The sequence below is a fragment of the Tenrec ecaudatus genome, chromosome 12, assembly GCF_050624435.1.
Source record: "Tenrec ecaudatus isolate mTenEca1 chromosome 12, mTenEca1.hap1, whole genome shotgun sequence".
NCBI classification, from domain to species: domain Eukaryota; kingdom Metazoa; phylum Chordata; class Mammalia; order Afrosoricida; family Tenrecidae; genus Tenrec; species Tenrec ecaudatus.
This window is the reverse complement of record NC_134541.1, coordinates 89982603-90000151: the sequence shown is the minus strand read 5'-3', so window position 1 is coordinate 90000151 and position 17549 is coordinate 89982603. Positions and strand designations below refer to the sequence as shown.

The 17549-nt window shown below is 38.6% G+C and overlaps 1 protein-coding gene across 5 annotated transcripts in view; it reads left to right on the top strand.

The window, feature by feature from the left end:
• SPOCK3 (SPARC (osteonectin), cwcv and kazal like domains proteoglycan 3) overlaps positions 1-17549 on the top strand; it is a 416201-nt gene that overhangs the window by 96682 nt on the left and 301970 nt on the right. Inside the window, exon 2 of one of the 5 annotated variants that reach the window (XM_075528009.1) lies at positions 10357-10370. The exons of the other annotated variants lie outside the window; for them this stretch is intronic. Coding sequence (XP_075384124.1) covers positions 10357-10370 — 14 coding nt within the window. The remainder of the gene's footprint in view (positions 1-10356; positions 10371-17549) is intronic. 5 annotated transcript variants of the gene reach the window in all.

The following is a 17549-nucleotide window of genomic DNA, read 5'->3' as shown; positions in this document are numbered from 1 at the left end:
GATTTCCTGTGATGAATTCATCTACTTTCTATTCAAGAGTAAGTGTCATATGCTGTTCTGACTCCATTTTTGTCCCCCGTTTCCCCCTTGTCTCTTTGCTGACAGCCTGCTCTCAATGTATGATGTCATTGATGCCATTCTAAAATGTCTCTGGTCTCTGGTCACTAGTACTCAGTGTGTCAAATCTATTCTTGAGATTATCTTTAAATTTAATTGGGATATACTCAAGATTATACATGGACTATTGTGGATAAGTTTTTATTTTCTTTATTTTTTAAAAGTTATTTTATTGGAGGCTCTTATAGCTCTTATCACAATCCATACGTATATCCATTTGTTAAACACATATGTACATTGGTTGTCATCATCTTTTCCAAAACATCTTCTTTCTACTTGAGCCCTTGGCAACAGCTCCTCATTTTTCCTCCTCCCTCTCCCACCCTGCCTCCCCCATCTCCCCATTATAATTTATAAATTCTTCCTTTTCTCCTCCTCCTCCTCCTCTTCTTCTTTCTTCTTGTCTCACACCGACTGCTGTCTCTTTTCACACTGTTCTTACAGGGGTGTCCAATAGATTACTGATGGGCTTTGGGTCTCCACTCTACCCTTCCCCTCATTCCCATTGATATGCTTTTTGTTTGTTTTGGTTTTGGTCTTTGATGCCTGATCCCCGATCCCATAGACACCTCATGATCACATAGGCTGGTGTGCTTCTTCCATGTAGCCTTTGTTGCTTGTCAGCTAGATGGTTACTTGTTTATCTTTAAGCCTTTAAGACCCCAGATACTATATAATTTGCTAGCCAGGCATCAGCTTTCTTCACATTTGCTTATGCACCCATTTTGTCTTCAGTGATCGTGTCAGGGAAAGTGACCATCACAGAGTGCTGTGTTAGTAGAACAAAATTTTCTTGTGTTCAGGGAGTACTTGAGTGGAGGCCCAATGCCTATATGCTACTATAATACTTTATAAATAAATATATGCATGTATCTCTATTCCCTTGTCATTGTACATATATGTATTTACATCTGTACATTCCTGTATTTAGAACTCTATAACTGTCCCATGCCACCCAGTTCTTGCCTTAATTCCTTTTATTTTCCTCCTGTCTCAATATCATGTTTGGCCTTCGTTTGGGTTTTGGTAATTCTTCTCGGCTACATTGCCCTGGATCGAGCCTGCCCCTCCCCCCTTCCAACCCCCCTAACCAATTTTAGATCACTGACTCTTCCCTTGTCCCTGGGTTTGTTGGCACCTCCCCTTTACCTTCATCTCTCCCTCTCCGTGTCCCCCCCTGAACCACCAGTTCTATTGTTCTCTCCTCTGAATTGTTCATCCGCCTATCTTGTCCAGATAGACATGCATAGACAATAATACATGCAAAAACAAAGCAGAGCAAAACATAACAAAAAAAAGACAAAAAATAAATCAACAGCAACTAATGCAGCAAAACAAAAAGAAAGAAAAAAGAAAAAACTAACAGCAAAAACTGAAAAGCCCTCAAACCTTTCCAGGTATGTCCCTTGACCTTTATGCATATTTTCCAGTGCAGTCCCCTGGGGCGCCACGCCCTGCCCCCAAGTCCACCTTTGGCATTCCTTGGGGACTTTGTTGTTTTTCTCCCCTTGCTGCTCTGCTGTATACCCTTAGTGTTCACCTTGGTGCAGTGGCGTCGGACCGGGCACATCTCCCACGCCGTGTCCCCAGTGCTGTCCCCCTTAGCGCTATGTTGTCGTGTCTCGTGGTGAGGCCGACCCTGCGATCCTGTCTGTGCTTTGGTTGCTCTGAGCTGAAATATTGTCCTCAGGACTTGGTGGGTCAGTGTGTGTTCCACTCTCTCCTTCCCTCTTCATTTGCTCCTGATCAGACACACCCCACTTTCTGAGCTGCAGCTTCAGTGCTGTCCCCTGAAATGCATTCATCTGGGGTGGGGGGTGCCCACATAGTTGGAATTGGGGCTAGCCCCATTGACCTCTCCATTGGTTACCTGCTTCATGCTGGTATGTTGCATTCATGTCTTGGCGTGGCAGGTTGGAGTCTGGTCCCTCTTTCTCTCTCTCCTGGAGAGATATAAAGAACACTCTCCCCTTGGGTGGGTTAGTGTCCTGTTCCCCCCTCCACCCCTGTCTTTCTCTCTTTCTCTTTTTTTCTCTTCTCTCTTTCATTATTTGGCTGCATTTTCTGTACCATGTAACTGAAATGTCATATATGAAGTGACTATTATGTTCATATGTAAACTATTTATGGAATAGGCATAATATCCATCTTAAGGTCTCATTTTGAAAATAAAACTAAATATTTTCAGAAGAAAATCTAAGGTATTTAAGGAATGGAAACAAGTCGAAACTGTTGTTAACCAGTAAGCATTAATGGGTTACTTAGCAGTTTGTGTAATTGTTTACTTTATGGCAGAGAACTGATAAACAATCAAGCTTCCTTTTTGAATTTTTTTGAGTAGTATAGATTAAAACCCATTGTAAACAGAACAGGAACACTGACAACTGAAGCAATAGCCTGCATCATGACAAATGGAGTGAAGATTGATATGGCCAAGGTTTTCTTTTTTTTTCGGATCCACTATCAATGCTCTTGGAAGCGGCAGGCAGAAATCAAATGACAACTTGCATTGGACAAATCAGCTGTACTAGATCTCAAAGTTGGCACTTTCAGAACTAAGGTATATGTTACCCAAGTCATGGTATTTTCAGTTTTCTCATGGGCTTCTGAAAGTTGGACAGTGCAAAAGGAAGACCGCAGAAGAATTGATGCTTTTGAATTATGGTGTTAGTGAAGAATATTGAGAGAACCCTGGACTGACAGAAGAACCAAGAGATCTCTTTTAGAAAAAGCAGAGTGTTCTTTGAAGGTGAGAATGAAAGACTTTCTCTCCCCTACCTTGGACAAGTGGTCAGGAAAGACAAGTCTGTGGAAAAGCCTATCAAGCTTGGTAAAGTAGATAAAACAATGGGGAACCCTCAGTGACGTGGAGTGACACAGTGACTAACGATGGCATCAAGCATAACAACAGTTGTAACGATGACGCAGCCCAAGCCAGCGTTTCATTTTGTGGGCATAGGGCGGCTGTCAGTCGTAACCGCCTTGATGGCACCTTATGATAAGACAGCTCTAAAACCCTCTAGTAGAAGAGTTCGTTTTTGTCTCAACATCTTTGGCCCACATTTAAAAATCATATTATGATGTGATACGCTAGGCAATATATTAAGGTCGATATTACAGAAGGTAAATAAACTACTTTAGAAGCGAGTGATACTTTGCTTAATTGGCTTTTGAAACTTTCCCTAACTTTGTAAACCAGCATCTCACCACTCAAAGGGGGAAATTCTCTTTCAATTGTCAACAACTGCTCGTAATTAGATTCCATTGAAGTTTAAGTGCACTGCAATTATTAAAGGAGTTTGAATTTCAATTCAGTCCTATTTAAGATAATTTTAAAGTACTCGAATTATGCTATTAGCTCATAGATTTGTCAGATACTTGTTATTGAACTGTTAGGAAAATGAGCTGTTAATGAGTCTGCTCAACTATCTTGATTAGTTATACTTTTCATATACGATACATTGAAACTCTACTCAGTGGTTCATTGTTTCTCATTTGTAATGTCAGCATCACCATTTTTGCCAGTAATGCTCTTCTCAATCACTATTACAGTGCTCTCTCTCTTAATTCTGTGTAGTTATTGAATAATCTGACCCATAAGCCCTGAAATTCATGTTCATAAGACTTTAAAAACAAACAAAAAAATAGACTTTAAAAACATAATGCTTTGGAATATTTATATTAATCCTGCCCTTTAATTTATATATTGCACTGTGAAATTATTTATGGATGTTTCCAGAGACAATGATAATTTTAGCATGCACAGTATTATATTTTAAAATCATGTAAAACATTGATGTATAACAGCATGTATGCATTTTAAAATACTTGACTTCGCTTTCTTCAAAGTTTCTATTTATTAATTTGTACTTGGAGCTTCATTATATATTAATTTGAACTTCTAAGGGTGTTTCCACAGATCAAATCATGCATTTTCCATGAAAAGAAAATAAGTGTTAATAACCAACCCGCTCTCACCCACCCCAAAAGCTGAAAGCCCTAATCATACTCATTAGCTTGGGCTGGCCGACTTAACATGACAACCATCAGCAGATACTCCAAGAGAACATGTTCTAAATTATACCGTGGAACAATTTCTTTTACTATGCATTACTATTAACACTATTGTTTGAAACATAGCTCTGGATATGATATATATCAGATAAAAAGTAATTAAAGCCTGGTTTCAATAGCTCTCTCTTTTTTTTTCTTTTCTGTATTTAAAACAGCAAAGCTACGGATTTAAAAAGGAAGAATGGTGTCTAAATAAAAAACTACGTGAGCCAACCGTTAGGCATAATAGGCTTGTGCCCAAAGTGTTTTCAAGGCATCTATCTTTAGTGTCATCTATCCTTTGCACTGGGTCCCCTCTAGTGGTGCTTTCCAGTAAGCTTTGACTGGTAAACAGAAGGTTAGCAGTTCAAACCCACCAGTCACTCCTGGGAAAAAAGATGAGGCTGTCTTCTCCCCTGAAACCCTGTTTGAGTCACAGTGAGTCAGATTCAGCTAGAAGTCCTTCGGTTTCTTTAGCTTTTGTTGTTTGTTTTATGCTTTGTTAGGCGGTCACTGTAATACTGACAGGTTAAACTCAGTTGCTAAACTCAAGGTTGGTGGTTTGAACACACTCTGTGATACCAAGGAAGAAACGACCAGTCATCAGGTTTATGAAAATTGCAGCATATGAATCCTATATAAATTGGAATTAGCTGTGGGGGAATGGAATGGACTTTGGTTTTGGTCATACATGTTTACCTTACTCTATCTGGTGTGTCCCTGTCCACACTGAGAAAGATCAGAGTATGTAAAACTTAGCATTCCCCCCATTTGTTTACAGCATAGCACCGAGTGTCAACTCTGTTACACACAGGAACTCCTTTAAAAAATGTTGATGTCAGAGGCCCACCCTAAAGATTCTAATTTGACTCAGCCTTACTGTAGTTGGAGGGTCAGGGCCTTTAAAATGTTCCCAGTTGACTATTGTACAGTCCAGTTGGAGAAAGCCTATAGTAGTAATCATGCCAGTGTATTAGATCAACACTTACCCCAATATAGTCTTTTCTTCAGCAGTCTCCCTGAAAAATTAAATAGACCTCTTAATTTCTTTTTGCTCTGTTTGTATGTACTCTGAAATAGAATACATACTTGTTATCCTGTATAATTTGGACAACCATAATTATACCTCTCTGACTTACTTGAACTAAGAATTTCTTTTCTTGAAAAAATCGATGCACACAGGCCTGCTAACTTGGCATCATCAAGACAACACGTGGGGGTAAAAAATTTAAACAGACAACACTTGAAAAGCTCCACCTCTGCCAAATACTTCCATCCTGACAAAGCCCACTGACGTCCTGATTATGTCTTTATGGGGCAACATGCCCTTTACTTTAAATATTAAATATTTACCCTTCATTAGACACATAAGGCTATACCGATTTGTCACTGTCCAAAGTATTATTTTCCAACTATATCTGTCCTTTGACCTTTTATAGTACTGTCCAAACACCTTTTTCTTGGTATTTCACCTGTTCCAATCTCCATCAGGATGCTCCTGCTCAGATCACTTCAATTATCAGCCTTCCTTCTTTTCTCCTGTAGTTGTGCACAAACTTTCCTTGAATACAATACGTTTGTTTTTGTGAGTTAAATACTATATAATCCCTTAATAACTAAAACAATTCTAATATAGATTGTACTCAATTGTGCAGTCTTTTAGCATTAACTCATTAACATCTGAATATTCTTCTAATAAAAATGAAAAATCTGTCAAGTTTCAAGATGTATATTTAAAATGTCTCATATATATAAAAGAATAACAAGGTCTTATATCTACTTATATCTATTAATGTGTTACTTTTATATTTACACATTTGTTTCATAGCTGCACCATTGAATGTTAAAATTAGCAATATTTTATATTTCCTTAAGACAATGATCAAGCTAATGTGTATTGAGCAGATGTTCTATACAGATTGTTTTCATTTACTTGCCTGACACTTATTTAAATATGAAATATCTGAAGTTGAGCTCACTTAAATGACCTGCCCCAAATCACACATCAAATCTCAGAGTTAGATTTAAATTCAGATATGTCTGATTCCATAACTTAAGGTTTAAGTCACTGTATATGAGTACTACCTATAATTTGGAATATTAAAATGTCCCCACCAATAATTGTTTATACTCTATCAAAAAGTGGTTTGTAATTCATGGATAATGGTCTTCAGAAATATCGCATGTAATATAATTTAGGACTTTCAGGTAGCAGAAAGAAACAGGTACTGTTCAGTGATATAAGTATGTGCAATAGGAAATGACAGGCACATATTTAGCATTTGGACTTGATTTAAAAATGCTAATGTACATATTCCCTGAAAATTATCTATTGATGAGCAACATTAATGGATTAAAAAATTACATATTTTCCTTAAAACATAATCTGTCCAGTTTCCATAAGCTTTTCATATTTAATTAACATGGTTCTTTTGATACATATTCACAAGAATGTTTTATTATCTTCAACTGAAGAGACTTTAGCCATAAATATCCTTCTTTGTAATAAAAAACAAAAGAATAAATAAATATATGCAGTTTTAGAATATGGATCATGACTAACTTATTTTATGATGTTTATTCATTGCTTAACAAAATGTGCTGAAAGTAGATGATAAATATTTGGAGAACAGATTAGTAATTGATGACAATTACAAGGACAGAATAACTTGTGATTGTAATTGTGGGACTGCTTTCTGATATCTTTCAGGTGAAAAGCAGTTATTGCTCCTACAAATACATGGCCTAAAGACTTTTAAAATTCAATTCTCTACATGCCTTTTCAATACTTAGTGAATTCAGTCAAAGAGACTTCCTGAAATGAATTCTTTTAAGTATAATATAGATATTAAAATAAGTATTCAAGTGAAATTAATACAATTATATAATGACACAAAAATGCTCATTCAGAACATTTGTAAGTATACCATAATTATTTTTAAATGTCCTTTGCTTCTTATCAAGATGTTCCAAATGCATTTTTATTTTTCAGAACAAGTATAAGCACTTCACTTTGCATTGCTTATTACTTACAATATACATGAAATTCTTATTAATTTAAATTATTTAGAGTTTTGTTTTTAAGAAAGGTCAAGAGAAACACAGTTTACTAAATAATTTCAAAATCTGAGCTAAAAAATGCACATTTATCTGAACCTTTTGATTTGTGAAACTATATATATATATATATATATATATATACATATGTGGGATCAAACATTTATTGTAATTATAGTGAATATGGGACCATATCAATAATCAGGAATTCTGTAGTCACAGAATTATTTACTTTCATAAGGATAAATATATAATCTGTACTCCTTATCTCAATGGTGACAAAATTGATAAGCATTAGTGAATTATTACCTTAAAATATTTGGGTAAAGGCAATTACTTTAATTGTATTAAAATATTTAAACATTAATCCACAATTAGAGTCTATGATAATAAACCTTATCTCTGAAGGACCAGGCAAATATAGAAATTCCATTTAGAGAAGGGTTTTTCAATCTTTGCATTATTGGCATGTTTGAACAGATAGTGATTTGTCATGGGGACTGGCCCGTGCATTTTAGGATGCTGAACAGTATCACTGACTTCGGTCTGCCAGTTATTAATAGAAGCCATTGCCAGGTTCTGTTGGATCATTTCTGACTCGTAGTGACCATATGTAAACAGAATGAAACAGTGCTCAGTCCTGTGCCATCCTTGTATTTGTTCTTATGTTTGAGTTCCTTGAGTCCACTGTGTCAATTCATCTTGTCATCTTGCCAGCTCCTTTACCAAACATGATGTCCTTCTTCAGGGACTGGTCTCTTGATAACATGTCCAAAGTATGTAAGTTTCACCATCCTTGCCTCTGGCATTGCTTCTTTCAAGGAGTCCTCTTGGAAGACAGCTAGCTACCTTGCCAACTGACTAGTATCCATATTTTTACCCATTTTAAAGAAAAGTGACCCAACTTAATGCCCAAATTATAAGACAATATAATTATTATCTGGAAGTAAAATTTTGCCGACAATCATTCAACAATGGTTGCAACATTACATTGGCTGAAGCTGCCAGAAATTAAGTCAAGATTCAGAAGAGGATTTGAAACAAGGAATATCATTGCTGATGTCAGATGGATATAGTATGAAAACTGAGAATACCAGAAAGATGTTTACTTGTGTTCTATTGACTATGAAAGTCATTGAATTGTGTGGACCATTAAAAAAATAAACTATGGATAGCCTTTTGAAGAATGGGAAATCCAGAATATTTAGTTATGCTCATTTGAAACCTGTACATAGATCAATAGAGAGTTGTGGAAAGAGAACAAGGGAATGCGGCATAGATGAAAACCAAGAACGTTGTGTATCAGGATTGTCTCCTGTCACCATATTTATTTCATCTGTATGTTGAGCAAATAATCAGAGAAGTTGGATTATATTAAGAAGAATGTGGCATCAGCATTGGAGAAAGGCTCATTAGCAACCAGAATTATACAAATGAGATAACCAACCTTCTTGTTGAAAGCGAGGAGAACTAGAAGCACTTGCTGATTAAGATCAAGAATTATAGTCTTCAGTATAGATCACGACTCAATGTAGAGAAAACCAAGATCCTCACTGAGTATGCTTCACAAGACCTCTTCACAGTATTGGAAAGCATGAGTGTTACTTTGAGGACTAAGATGTGTCTCTTTCAAGCCATGGTATTGTCAATTGATTCATATGCATTTAGAAATTAGATATTGAATAAAGAAGACAAAAAAGAATTTATACAATTGTATTGTAGTGTTGGAGAAGAATATTGAAGATATTATGGACTGCTAACAAACCAAGCCATCTGTCCTGAAAGAAGTGTAGCCAGAATGTGCCTTGGAAGCAATGGTGATGAGGTGATGGACATGTTGTCAGGAGAGATCAATGCCTGGAGGACATCATGCTTGGAAAATTAAAGGGGAAGCAAGGAAGTGGAAGGCCCTCAGGGAGATGGATTAACACCTTGGCTGCGACAATGGGCTCAGGTAGGGTAACAGTTGAGAGCCCCAGGCAGGGTCTGTTCTGTTATACATAAGGGCACAATGGGTCAGAACTGACTCATGATGCCTAACAACAAAAACAAACAACACGTCATATGTTGATCTTTTTGGCTTCCATTTCAGTTTTGATGACTTCCAATTTCCTAGGTTCATACGTTATCTCCTAAATTTCAGTTATTAATAGATATTTGTAGCTGTTTCTTCTCATTTTGAGTCATGCTCCAGTAGCAAATGAAGGTTCCGAAAGTTTCAGTTCATTCACATCATAAATGGACTCTTTAGGAAGGCAGCTCTTCTTTAGTCATGCTTTGAGTGCCGCCCAACCTGAAGGGTTCACCTTCAAGCACTGCATTTGCCAGTGCTTTGCTGTTATTGTGAACATTTTAGTACTTGATGATGTTCCACTGTTATTTGTAAGTTTCTCAGTGGCTAATTCTTCAGAAGTGAACAGCCTATTTTTCTTAACAGTCTGTTTTTCTGGAAGCTCTGCTAAAACCACTTTCCCTTGGATGATCATGCTGCTATTTCAAATACTATTGAGATAGCTTCCAACATCACAGAAACATGCAAGCCCCCACAGTTAGACTACAGTGAGGGACAAGTGGTAGACATAATTTCATGGAGTATGTTATATTTGGTAATTGATTATAGAGAAAAATACATTTATTCCAACTATGTACACTACAAAGAACTTTTCTTAAAGATTTTCTTGGTTTTAATCCTTATGGAAACACACTCACTCACTGTCATTAGTCAGTGCCAACCCATAGAGACTGTGTAGGACACTGTAGAAGGCCTCTGTAAGTTCCCAAGACGGCAACTGTTTACCGGAGCAGGACACCCCGCCTTTCTCCTGCAGAGCCTCTGCCCACCTTGCAGGCAACAGCCTGACACGTGACCAGTGAGACACCAGCACTTCCTGTCTCATGCACTCTACCTTTGGAGTGCTGTTGAGTAAGATCAGGGCACCAGCATGTTTACTAGGAGTCAAGCATAAATAGATTGGAATCTGCTTGATAGTAAGGCTTTACTTTACTTTTATTTTTGTCACAAAGGGCACAGTTTTTTAGTTCAATTGAGTATCAGTTTCTAGGGTGCTCTGTAGCAGCTTAGTAAGAAGACAAGTTACTGAAAGTAGATTGTTAGTGACAGATCTATAGGCTCTCATGTTGAGGTGATTGGAGACCTCACTGAGAGAGGACAAAGTGCTAAAATGAAACAGAGCTAAAATGAGGAAAGTGTGAAACAAGGAGTATCCAATAGTGTTCGGAAAGGCAGGTGCTATGCCTGCCTCACTTGCACCCCAGTGCCTGAGCATGGAGCATTACAGATGTTCACTCAATGTTATTTAAATCAAGGAAGCATGGGAAGATACTGTTCGTGGCATTGAACCCTATAAAACCCATATATTATTTCCTTACCCTTGCTCATATCACTATTTTGTTAGGCAAATACCTAATCAATTTGTACAAAAGAATTTCACACATGAATCAAATATTTTTTCAGAGGACTGAACCTTTCTTTCATTAAATGCTTTTATTGGGGGCTCTTAAAGTTCTCATCACAATCTATACATTCATCTATTGTGTCAAGCACACTTGTACATATGTTGCCATCATCATTTTCTAAACATTTTCTTTCTACCTGAGCCCTTGATATCAGCTCCTCATTTCCCTTCCCTCACTCTCTCCCTGTCTCCCTCCCTCCCTTCCTCATTGACCCTTGATAAATGATTCTTTTACCCTACCCTCATAGACCCTTGATAGATTATAAGTTGTTATTACTTTCATATCTCGCACCAACTGCTGTCTTCCTTCCCCCATGTTTTCTGTTGTTCTTCTTCCTGGAGAGGTGTGTATGGTTATGAAATGATCATTACGATCAGTTACCCCTTTCTCCCTTCTTTGCCACTTCCTCCCCCTACCCTTCTGGTATCACCAATCTCACTCCTGTTCCTGGATTCTGTGTGTCATGAGCTCACATCTCTCATCTATACCTGTGTACATCTTCTGGTCTAGTCTGAATTCAGAAGTAGCCCTGGGGTCATGGTAATGGGGGTTGAGAAAGCCTCTAGGAACCAGAGCTTGTTCTTGTACATGGGGTGAGTTAGACATCTCAGTTCATTTTTCTACATGTGGATTTCCATTGTACCAGCACCACTTGTTAAATAGGGCGTCGCTCTCCCACTTGATGCTTTTTGGACCCTTGTCAAAGATCAGTTGTCTATGTGCCGATGGCTTTCTTTCTGGGTTTTCTGTTCTTTACCATTGGTCTGAGTTTCTGTCGTTATGCCAGTACCACGCTGTTTTGACCACTGTGGTTGTGTAGTAGTTGTGAAAGTCAGGTAAAGCAAACTCTCCAACTTTGTCCTTTTCCTTGAGGAGTTCTCTGCAAATTCTGGGCTTCTTTCCTCGCCATGTGAAATTGGTGGTCAGTTTTTCCAGTTCTTTGAAGAAGGTTGTTGGTATTTGAATTGGGATAGCATTAAAGTTACAGAGAGAGTGCCCTGGGTAGGAGAGACATCTTTACTATACTGAGTCTTCTGATCCATGAGCATGGGATATTCCTCCATTTGTGGAGGTCGCTTCTAGTTTCCTCTAGTAGGGTCTTGTAGTTTTCCTTGTATAGATCTTTTTTTTTTCTTGGTTAAATAAATCCTTAGCTATTTCAATTTGTTCTTGGCTATTGTGAAGGGTACTACCTTCTTGATATCCTCTTCCATGGTTTTGTCCGATGTATATAGCAAACCAATTGACTTCTGTTGTTGATTTTGTATCCTGCCACTCTTCCATATTCTATCATTGTGAGGCCTCCTGTTGTGGAACTTTTAGGATTTTCAATGTACTGAATCATGTCATCTGCCAATAATAATTCACCTCCTCCAAGTTGGATACCTTTGATGTCCTTCATTATCTTATGTTGTTAGCTAGGATTTCCAGGGAGATATTGAATACAAGTGGGGACAAGGGACAGCCTTGTCTGGTCTCCTTTTTCAGTGGGATTGATTTCAACGTTTTTCCATTGACTATGTATGATGTTAGCTGTCAGCTTTTTGTAGGTAGCTTGTATTAACTTGAGGAATTGACCTTCCATTCCTCTCCTCTTCAGCATCTTAATTAGGAATGGGTGTTGGATGTTGTTAAATGCTTTTTCGGAATCTGTAGGTATTATCCTGTGATCCTTACACATTTTCTCATCAGTGTGGTGTATAATATTGATGTATTTCCTTATGGTAAACCATGACTGCATCCCTGAGATGAATCCTACCTGATTCGGGTGGATGATACATTTTACATACTTTTGTATCTATTGGCAATATCATCTTAAATACTTTTGCATCTATGTCCATTAGAGATATTGGTCTATAGTTCTCTATTCCTGTGGGATCCTTGCCCTGTTTGGGTATCAACGTTATAATGAGTTTGCTAGTTTGCCAACCTTTTCTACACTCTGGAATACTTTGTGGAGCATTGGTGTCAGCTTCTGTGAAGCCGTCTGGTCTGGGAACTCATTTTGTTGGTAGCTTCTTGATAACCATATCTATTTCTTCTTATGCTATGGGTTTGTTTAGGTTATTAAACTTTATCTGAGATAGTCTAGGGAGGGATTGTTTTTCAATTATTTGTCCATGTCTTCTACATTGTTGAATTCATTAGATTACAGACTTTCATAATACATCTGATTATCTTTCAAATCTAATTAGGGTCTGTTGTGGTTCGCCCTGTTTCAACAATTTTCCTGGCTATTGTTTTCTTGCTCTTTTTTTTCTTTGGTTAGGTTGCCCGTAGTCTATTGATCCTTTCAAAGAACCAACTTTTTGCTGCATTAATCTTCTGCGTCGTTCCTTTGTCTTCCCAGTGGTTAAACTCTACGCTGAATTTTATTATGTCTTTTCTTTTGCTATTGGAGGAATTGTTCTGTTGACTTTGTTCTAGTTGCTGGAGGTTTTGTGAGAGCATATCTGTCATAAATCTCTTCCTTTTTCATATATGCCCTTATTCTTATCAAGTATTGCTGATGACTGTTTTCTCTGTATCCCATAAGTTCTGATATGTTGCATTCTCATTCTCATTAGCTTCTAGAAACTCTGATTTCCTCTCTAATCTGGGTCATTACTCACTCATGTCTCAGAAGATCATTATTCATCCTTCAATTATTTCCCCTGTTTTATTGGGGGGGGGCCTCCTTTTATTGATCTCTAGCTTTATGGCATGGTGATCTTAGAAGGAACTCTTGGTAATCTCTATGTTTTTGAATTTATTCAGGCTTGATTTGTGTCCCAGCATGTGGTCTATTTTTGAAAATGAATCATGTGTGCTTGAGAAGAATGTGAATTTCTTTTCATTTGGATGAAAAGCTCTAAATATGTCTATCAGATCTAGTGGCCTAATTGTAGTGTTTAGCTCTATAGTCTCTTTGCTGAGCTTCCTTCCCAATAATGTTTCTTTGAAAGCTATGTATTAAAGTCACCTACTATAATTGTTGTATCTCTGAGTATATTCTTACCTGAGAGCCAGTGTGTGTGACTGTCTTCCTTTCTCTTGCTGTTCTTAGGATTTTCTCGGTTTCCTCAAAGTTGGATAGCTTAACTATTATGTGCCTTAGTGAGTTCTTCCTAGAGTTTAGTCTAATTGGTGTCCTCTCTGCTTCCTATATGAACGACTGTCTCTCATTCATTAAGGTGGGGAAGTTTTCCCCCAGAAATTCCTTTGCTAATTTAGCTGTTAACTTCTTTGTTGTTTCTTGTTCTGGTAGACCATTAATTTGGGTGTTAATTCCTCTTCATAGCATTAGTCACTGATCTCAGGTTTTCTTCTGCCTCTTTTATTATGTTATTTGGCTGTCTTTCTTGTTTGCTGAGTTCTGCCTGATTGTCTTTGAGATCACTGGTACTGTTTTCAGCCTCCTCTAGCATGCTTGTGAGATCCATGATCTTGTGTGCAGCTTCTGCTGCTTCATCATTAGCCTCTGTATTTCCTTTTGGTGGATAGACTTCATTCCCTCTATCGTGGACTTCATCCCCTCTATAATTGTATCCTTAGTCTGTGTAGCTTCCCTCATCACCTGTATTATTCCAAGTAGCCTTCTGAAATTTTCTTTTTGTGGCAGATCCACGTTAGATTCTTCTATGAGTGTTGTCAGCTCTGCTGTAGTAATTTGGCTCTCATATTACTTGTTAGGAGTGATGCGGTATGTTGTTGTTTCCATGATGATTTTCCAGAGCTGGGCGCCATATTTCTGAGAGACCAAGAGGAGCTACATTCTTTCTTTGTGTGACTGGCAATGTTGTTTTCAAGGGCTGCCTGTAGTCTACTATAGAGTTGAGTTAGACTGCTGTGTATTCAGGGCCTACGGCGCTTCAGTGGTCTACAACACTGAGAAGTTGTGAGCACCAGTGGGGACAGTTGTGGGGATCTCAGTTTGACTGGTAGATAGCTACCATACAGTGAAAGGGCAGTAGGTGGCCAGTGGTTGGGTGGTGGCCCCATTGGGGGTGGTGTCTAAGCTGGTGTGACTGGGTCGCTGTTGGGTTCTGGGGCTAGGCTAGCTTTGGGGAAGGATGTGCTCTGGACTGCTGATGAACTCTCCACTGTTCCACTTGCTGCATGGGCTGGGGTAGCCAGGGCAGCGATGATCCTCAACCTGGAAGAGATCCAGCCCACACCTACCCATGGCCTCAGGGACTGGGTCCTTGCTGGGTGGGCTCCCAGTGCTCCAACCCTTGATGTTCCATTGCTCTTGCTGAGGTGGCTTGCAGGTCAGCCTGCAAGGACAGGTTGGCTGCAGGGGAGGGAGTTGCTAGATGCCGCAGTGCCAGGGAAATGGTGGGAGGGAAGTGCGGACGCAACTCTGGACAGGGGGGTCTGCAAGTACTGCATCCGGGACAATCCATTGCTCTGGCTGAGGTGGAGCAAGTGGTGGGCCTGCAAGTGTGCTGCACAGGCTGGGAGGGGAGGGGTTTTCTAGAAGCCACTGTGCCAGGGAAATAATGGGTGGTAAATGAGGGTGCCTCCCCATGCGGACAGTGAAAGGCCTGGGCTGTGTTGAGCAGAGGTACCCTGGAAGTGGCAAGAGCCATTGTTGACACAGCAGATGTAACTGAGTGGGGGTAGAGGTGACCCAGGTACTGGTGCTAGGTTCCCCCAGTCTCAGGTGATCAAACTTGCTGCGGGTTAAGCCTTGAGGTCCTCGGTGCCTGTGGGGAGGGACCAGAGCCTGTAGGCAGAATCACTGCCAAGCCCTGTAGAGAGAAAGGAATTGTGGGAGGAGAGCCATGAGTGAACAGTTGCTATGCGGTCATAAGGCCATGGATTTGGGAAGCTCAACATGACAGCCATCCAGTTCCTGGGCTGGCGACCAGGTCAGGGGGTGAGGGGGACACTGGTGGGTGGCAACTGAGGTGCACAAAGGTTGCACAGTGGGTGAGAAATCCCTGGTATATGGATCCAGTTCTTAAGGGCTTGACACAAAGCAGATGGGTCAGGGCCACCTCTTGGACAGGGAAGGCCTCAGGTCTTTGTGAGGACCTTTCTACTCACTAGAGCACTCTCACTTGACCTCCTGGCCTGCAGACTCACTAGAGCTTCATGTGTGAGCTGCTTGTTTGGGCGCCAACATGAAGTTCCTCTTGACCTATTTTTGTAAGTATAAATTTTTGCTGTTTTTGGAAGATGGATGGAAAATGCCTGAGCTAAGGGTATGTGCCAATATGAAACTGATGTTTTCAGGATTTGATTTTTATTAACATATTTCATTGTGATAAAATGTGAAAAAATAGCAGACTCCAATTGTAGAATTAATTCTTTAATACATCCTCAATCCACAGAAGGGGAAGGTATATTTGAATCAGTTGAAAAACTGTAGCTGTCTTTTAATTGCCTGAATTATGTTAACAAGGAACTAAAAACGATTGATTATTTACTATTTGCCACATGTAAAAATAACTTAAATTTCTACAATGTAATTTCTAATTCATGATATAATAACATGTGGAGATTGAGAAAATACTAGTGTCTGGGTCTACAACGCACCTTCTTTCCACTAAATAGATTGTCCTGTGTTTCTACATGAGAGATGTGAAGGATGGAACGATTTGCAGGTTGATTCGCTTTGCTTTTTATACTGTAGCCATTTGGGAGAGATACTTGTTCTGTTGGACACAGATTTTTTCTTCTTTTAGTTTAGTTGTATTTTATTTTTGAAAGTATCACAAGAACAGTATTTTAAAGAGTCAAACAGAGAGGTGGGTATTTACTAACAGTCCCTGCCCCTCCTTTCTGGTTGAAACAAAGGTGTCTGTTATAAACAATCATCTAGGTTTTCACATGTCTGTAGATTTCAGTAAATGTGTACATTGCTACTGATTTATCAACTTAATGCATCATGCATTGATGCTCTATTACCTTAAAAGGAGTCCTGATAACAAGTGGTATTAAGTGCTGGTCTGCTTACTGAAAGGTCAGTAGTTAAAATCCAACAGACATTCCTCAGATCAGGCAATCTCTTTCCTTAAACACCTACAGCCTTGGTTTCATTTCATTACTATTTTGAAGTTTTTCTTGGCTTCTCCTGCGATCTGAACTCTAACATCTTAGGATGGCTCTCACTTGACTATATTGATGCGACTCTATGCTGAAACTGCTCAAGGAAGAATTCATTAGAAATAAAAAGTTTGAGACTTTGCATACTCATATATTTGAAAGATTGACTGGTTGTGTGAAAATTTTAAATCAGAAATAATTTTTCATCCAGAAAATAGAAAGTATTACTTTGTTTTTATGGTAATTTCAGTGTGATATAAAGATAGCTAAACCATTTGATTTCCATCCTTTACATGTAAATAGATTTTTCCCCTTTCTGAACTTGTTGGTTTTTATTTTTTGCTCTAATTTGCAGATTTTTTTTTGCTTTATTTTGGTCATATTTTAACCAGGTCTTGTGGGTTTCAGAGAGCCCATTTTTATTGGGAAACTAATATGCTTCACAAGGTGAATTCCAGTTATATTGCTTAGTTTTAATTAGATTATTTAATGTTGACTCCTTGCCTTCTATCACTTTAGTTTAAATGTTGTTGTAGTGCTATGGAGATAATAGACTACAAGTATTATTATATGAAAAATGTAATAGTACCATTAGAAGCAAAAGTTTGCTTAAGAAGCTTCAACAATAATTACAGCAGTGTATTGGCAGTGAACTTCAAGGTACAGTGAACTTCAGAAGAGAACATGGTGCAAAGAATATCATTACTGATGTCATAGGAATCTTGGATAAAAGCAGAAAATAACAGAAATATGTTTACTTGAATTTCATTGACTATGCAAAGGCTTTCAACTGCGTGGACCATACTAAACTG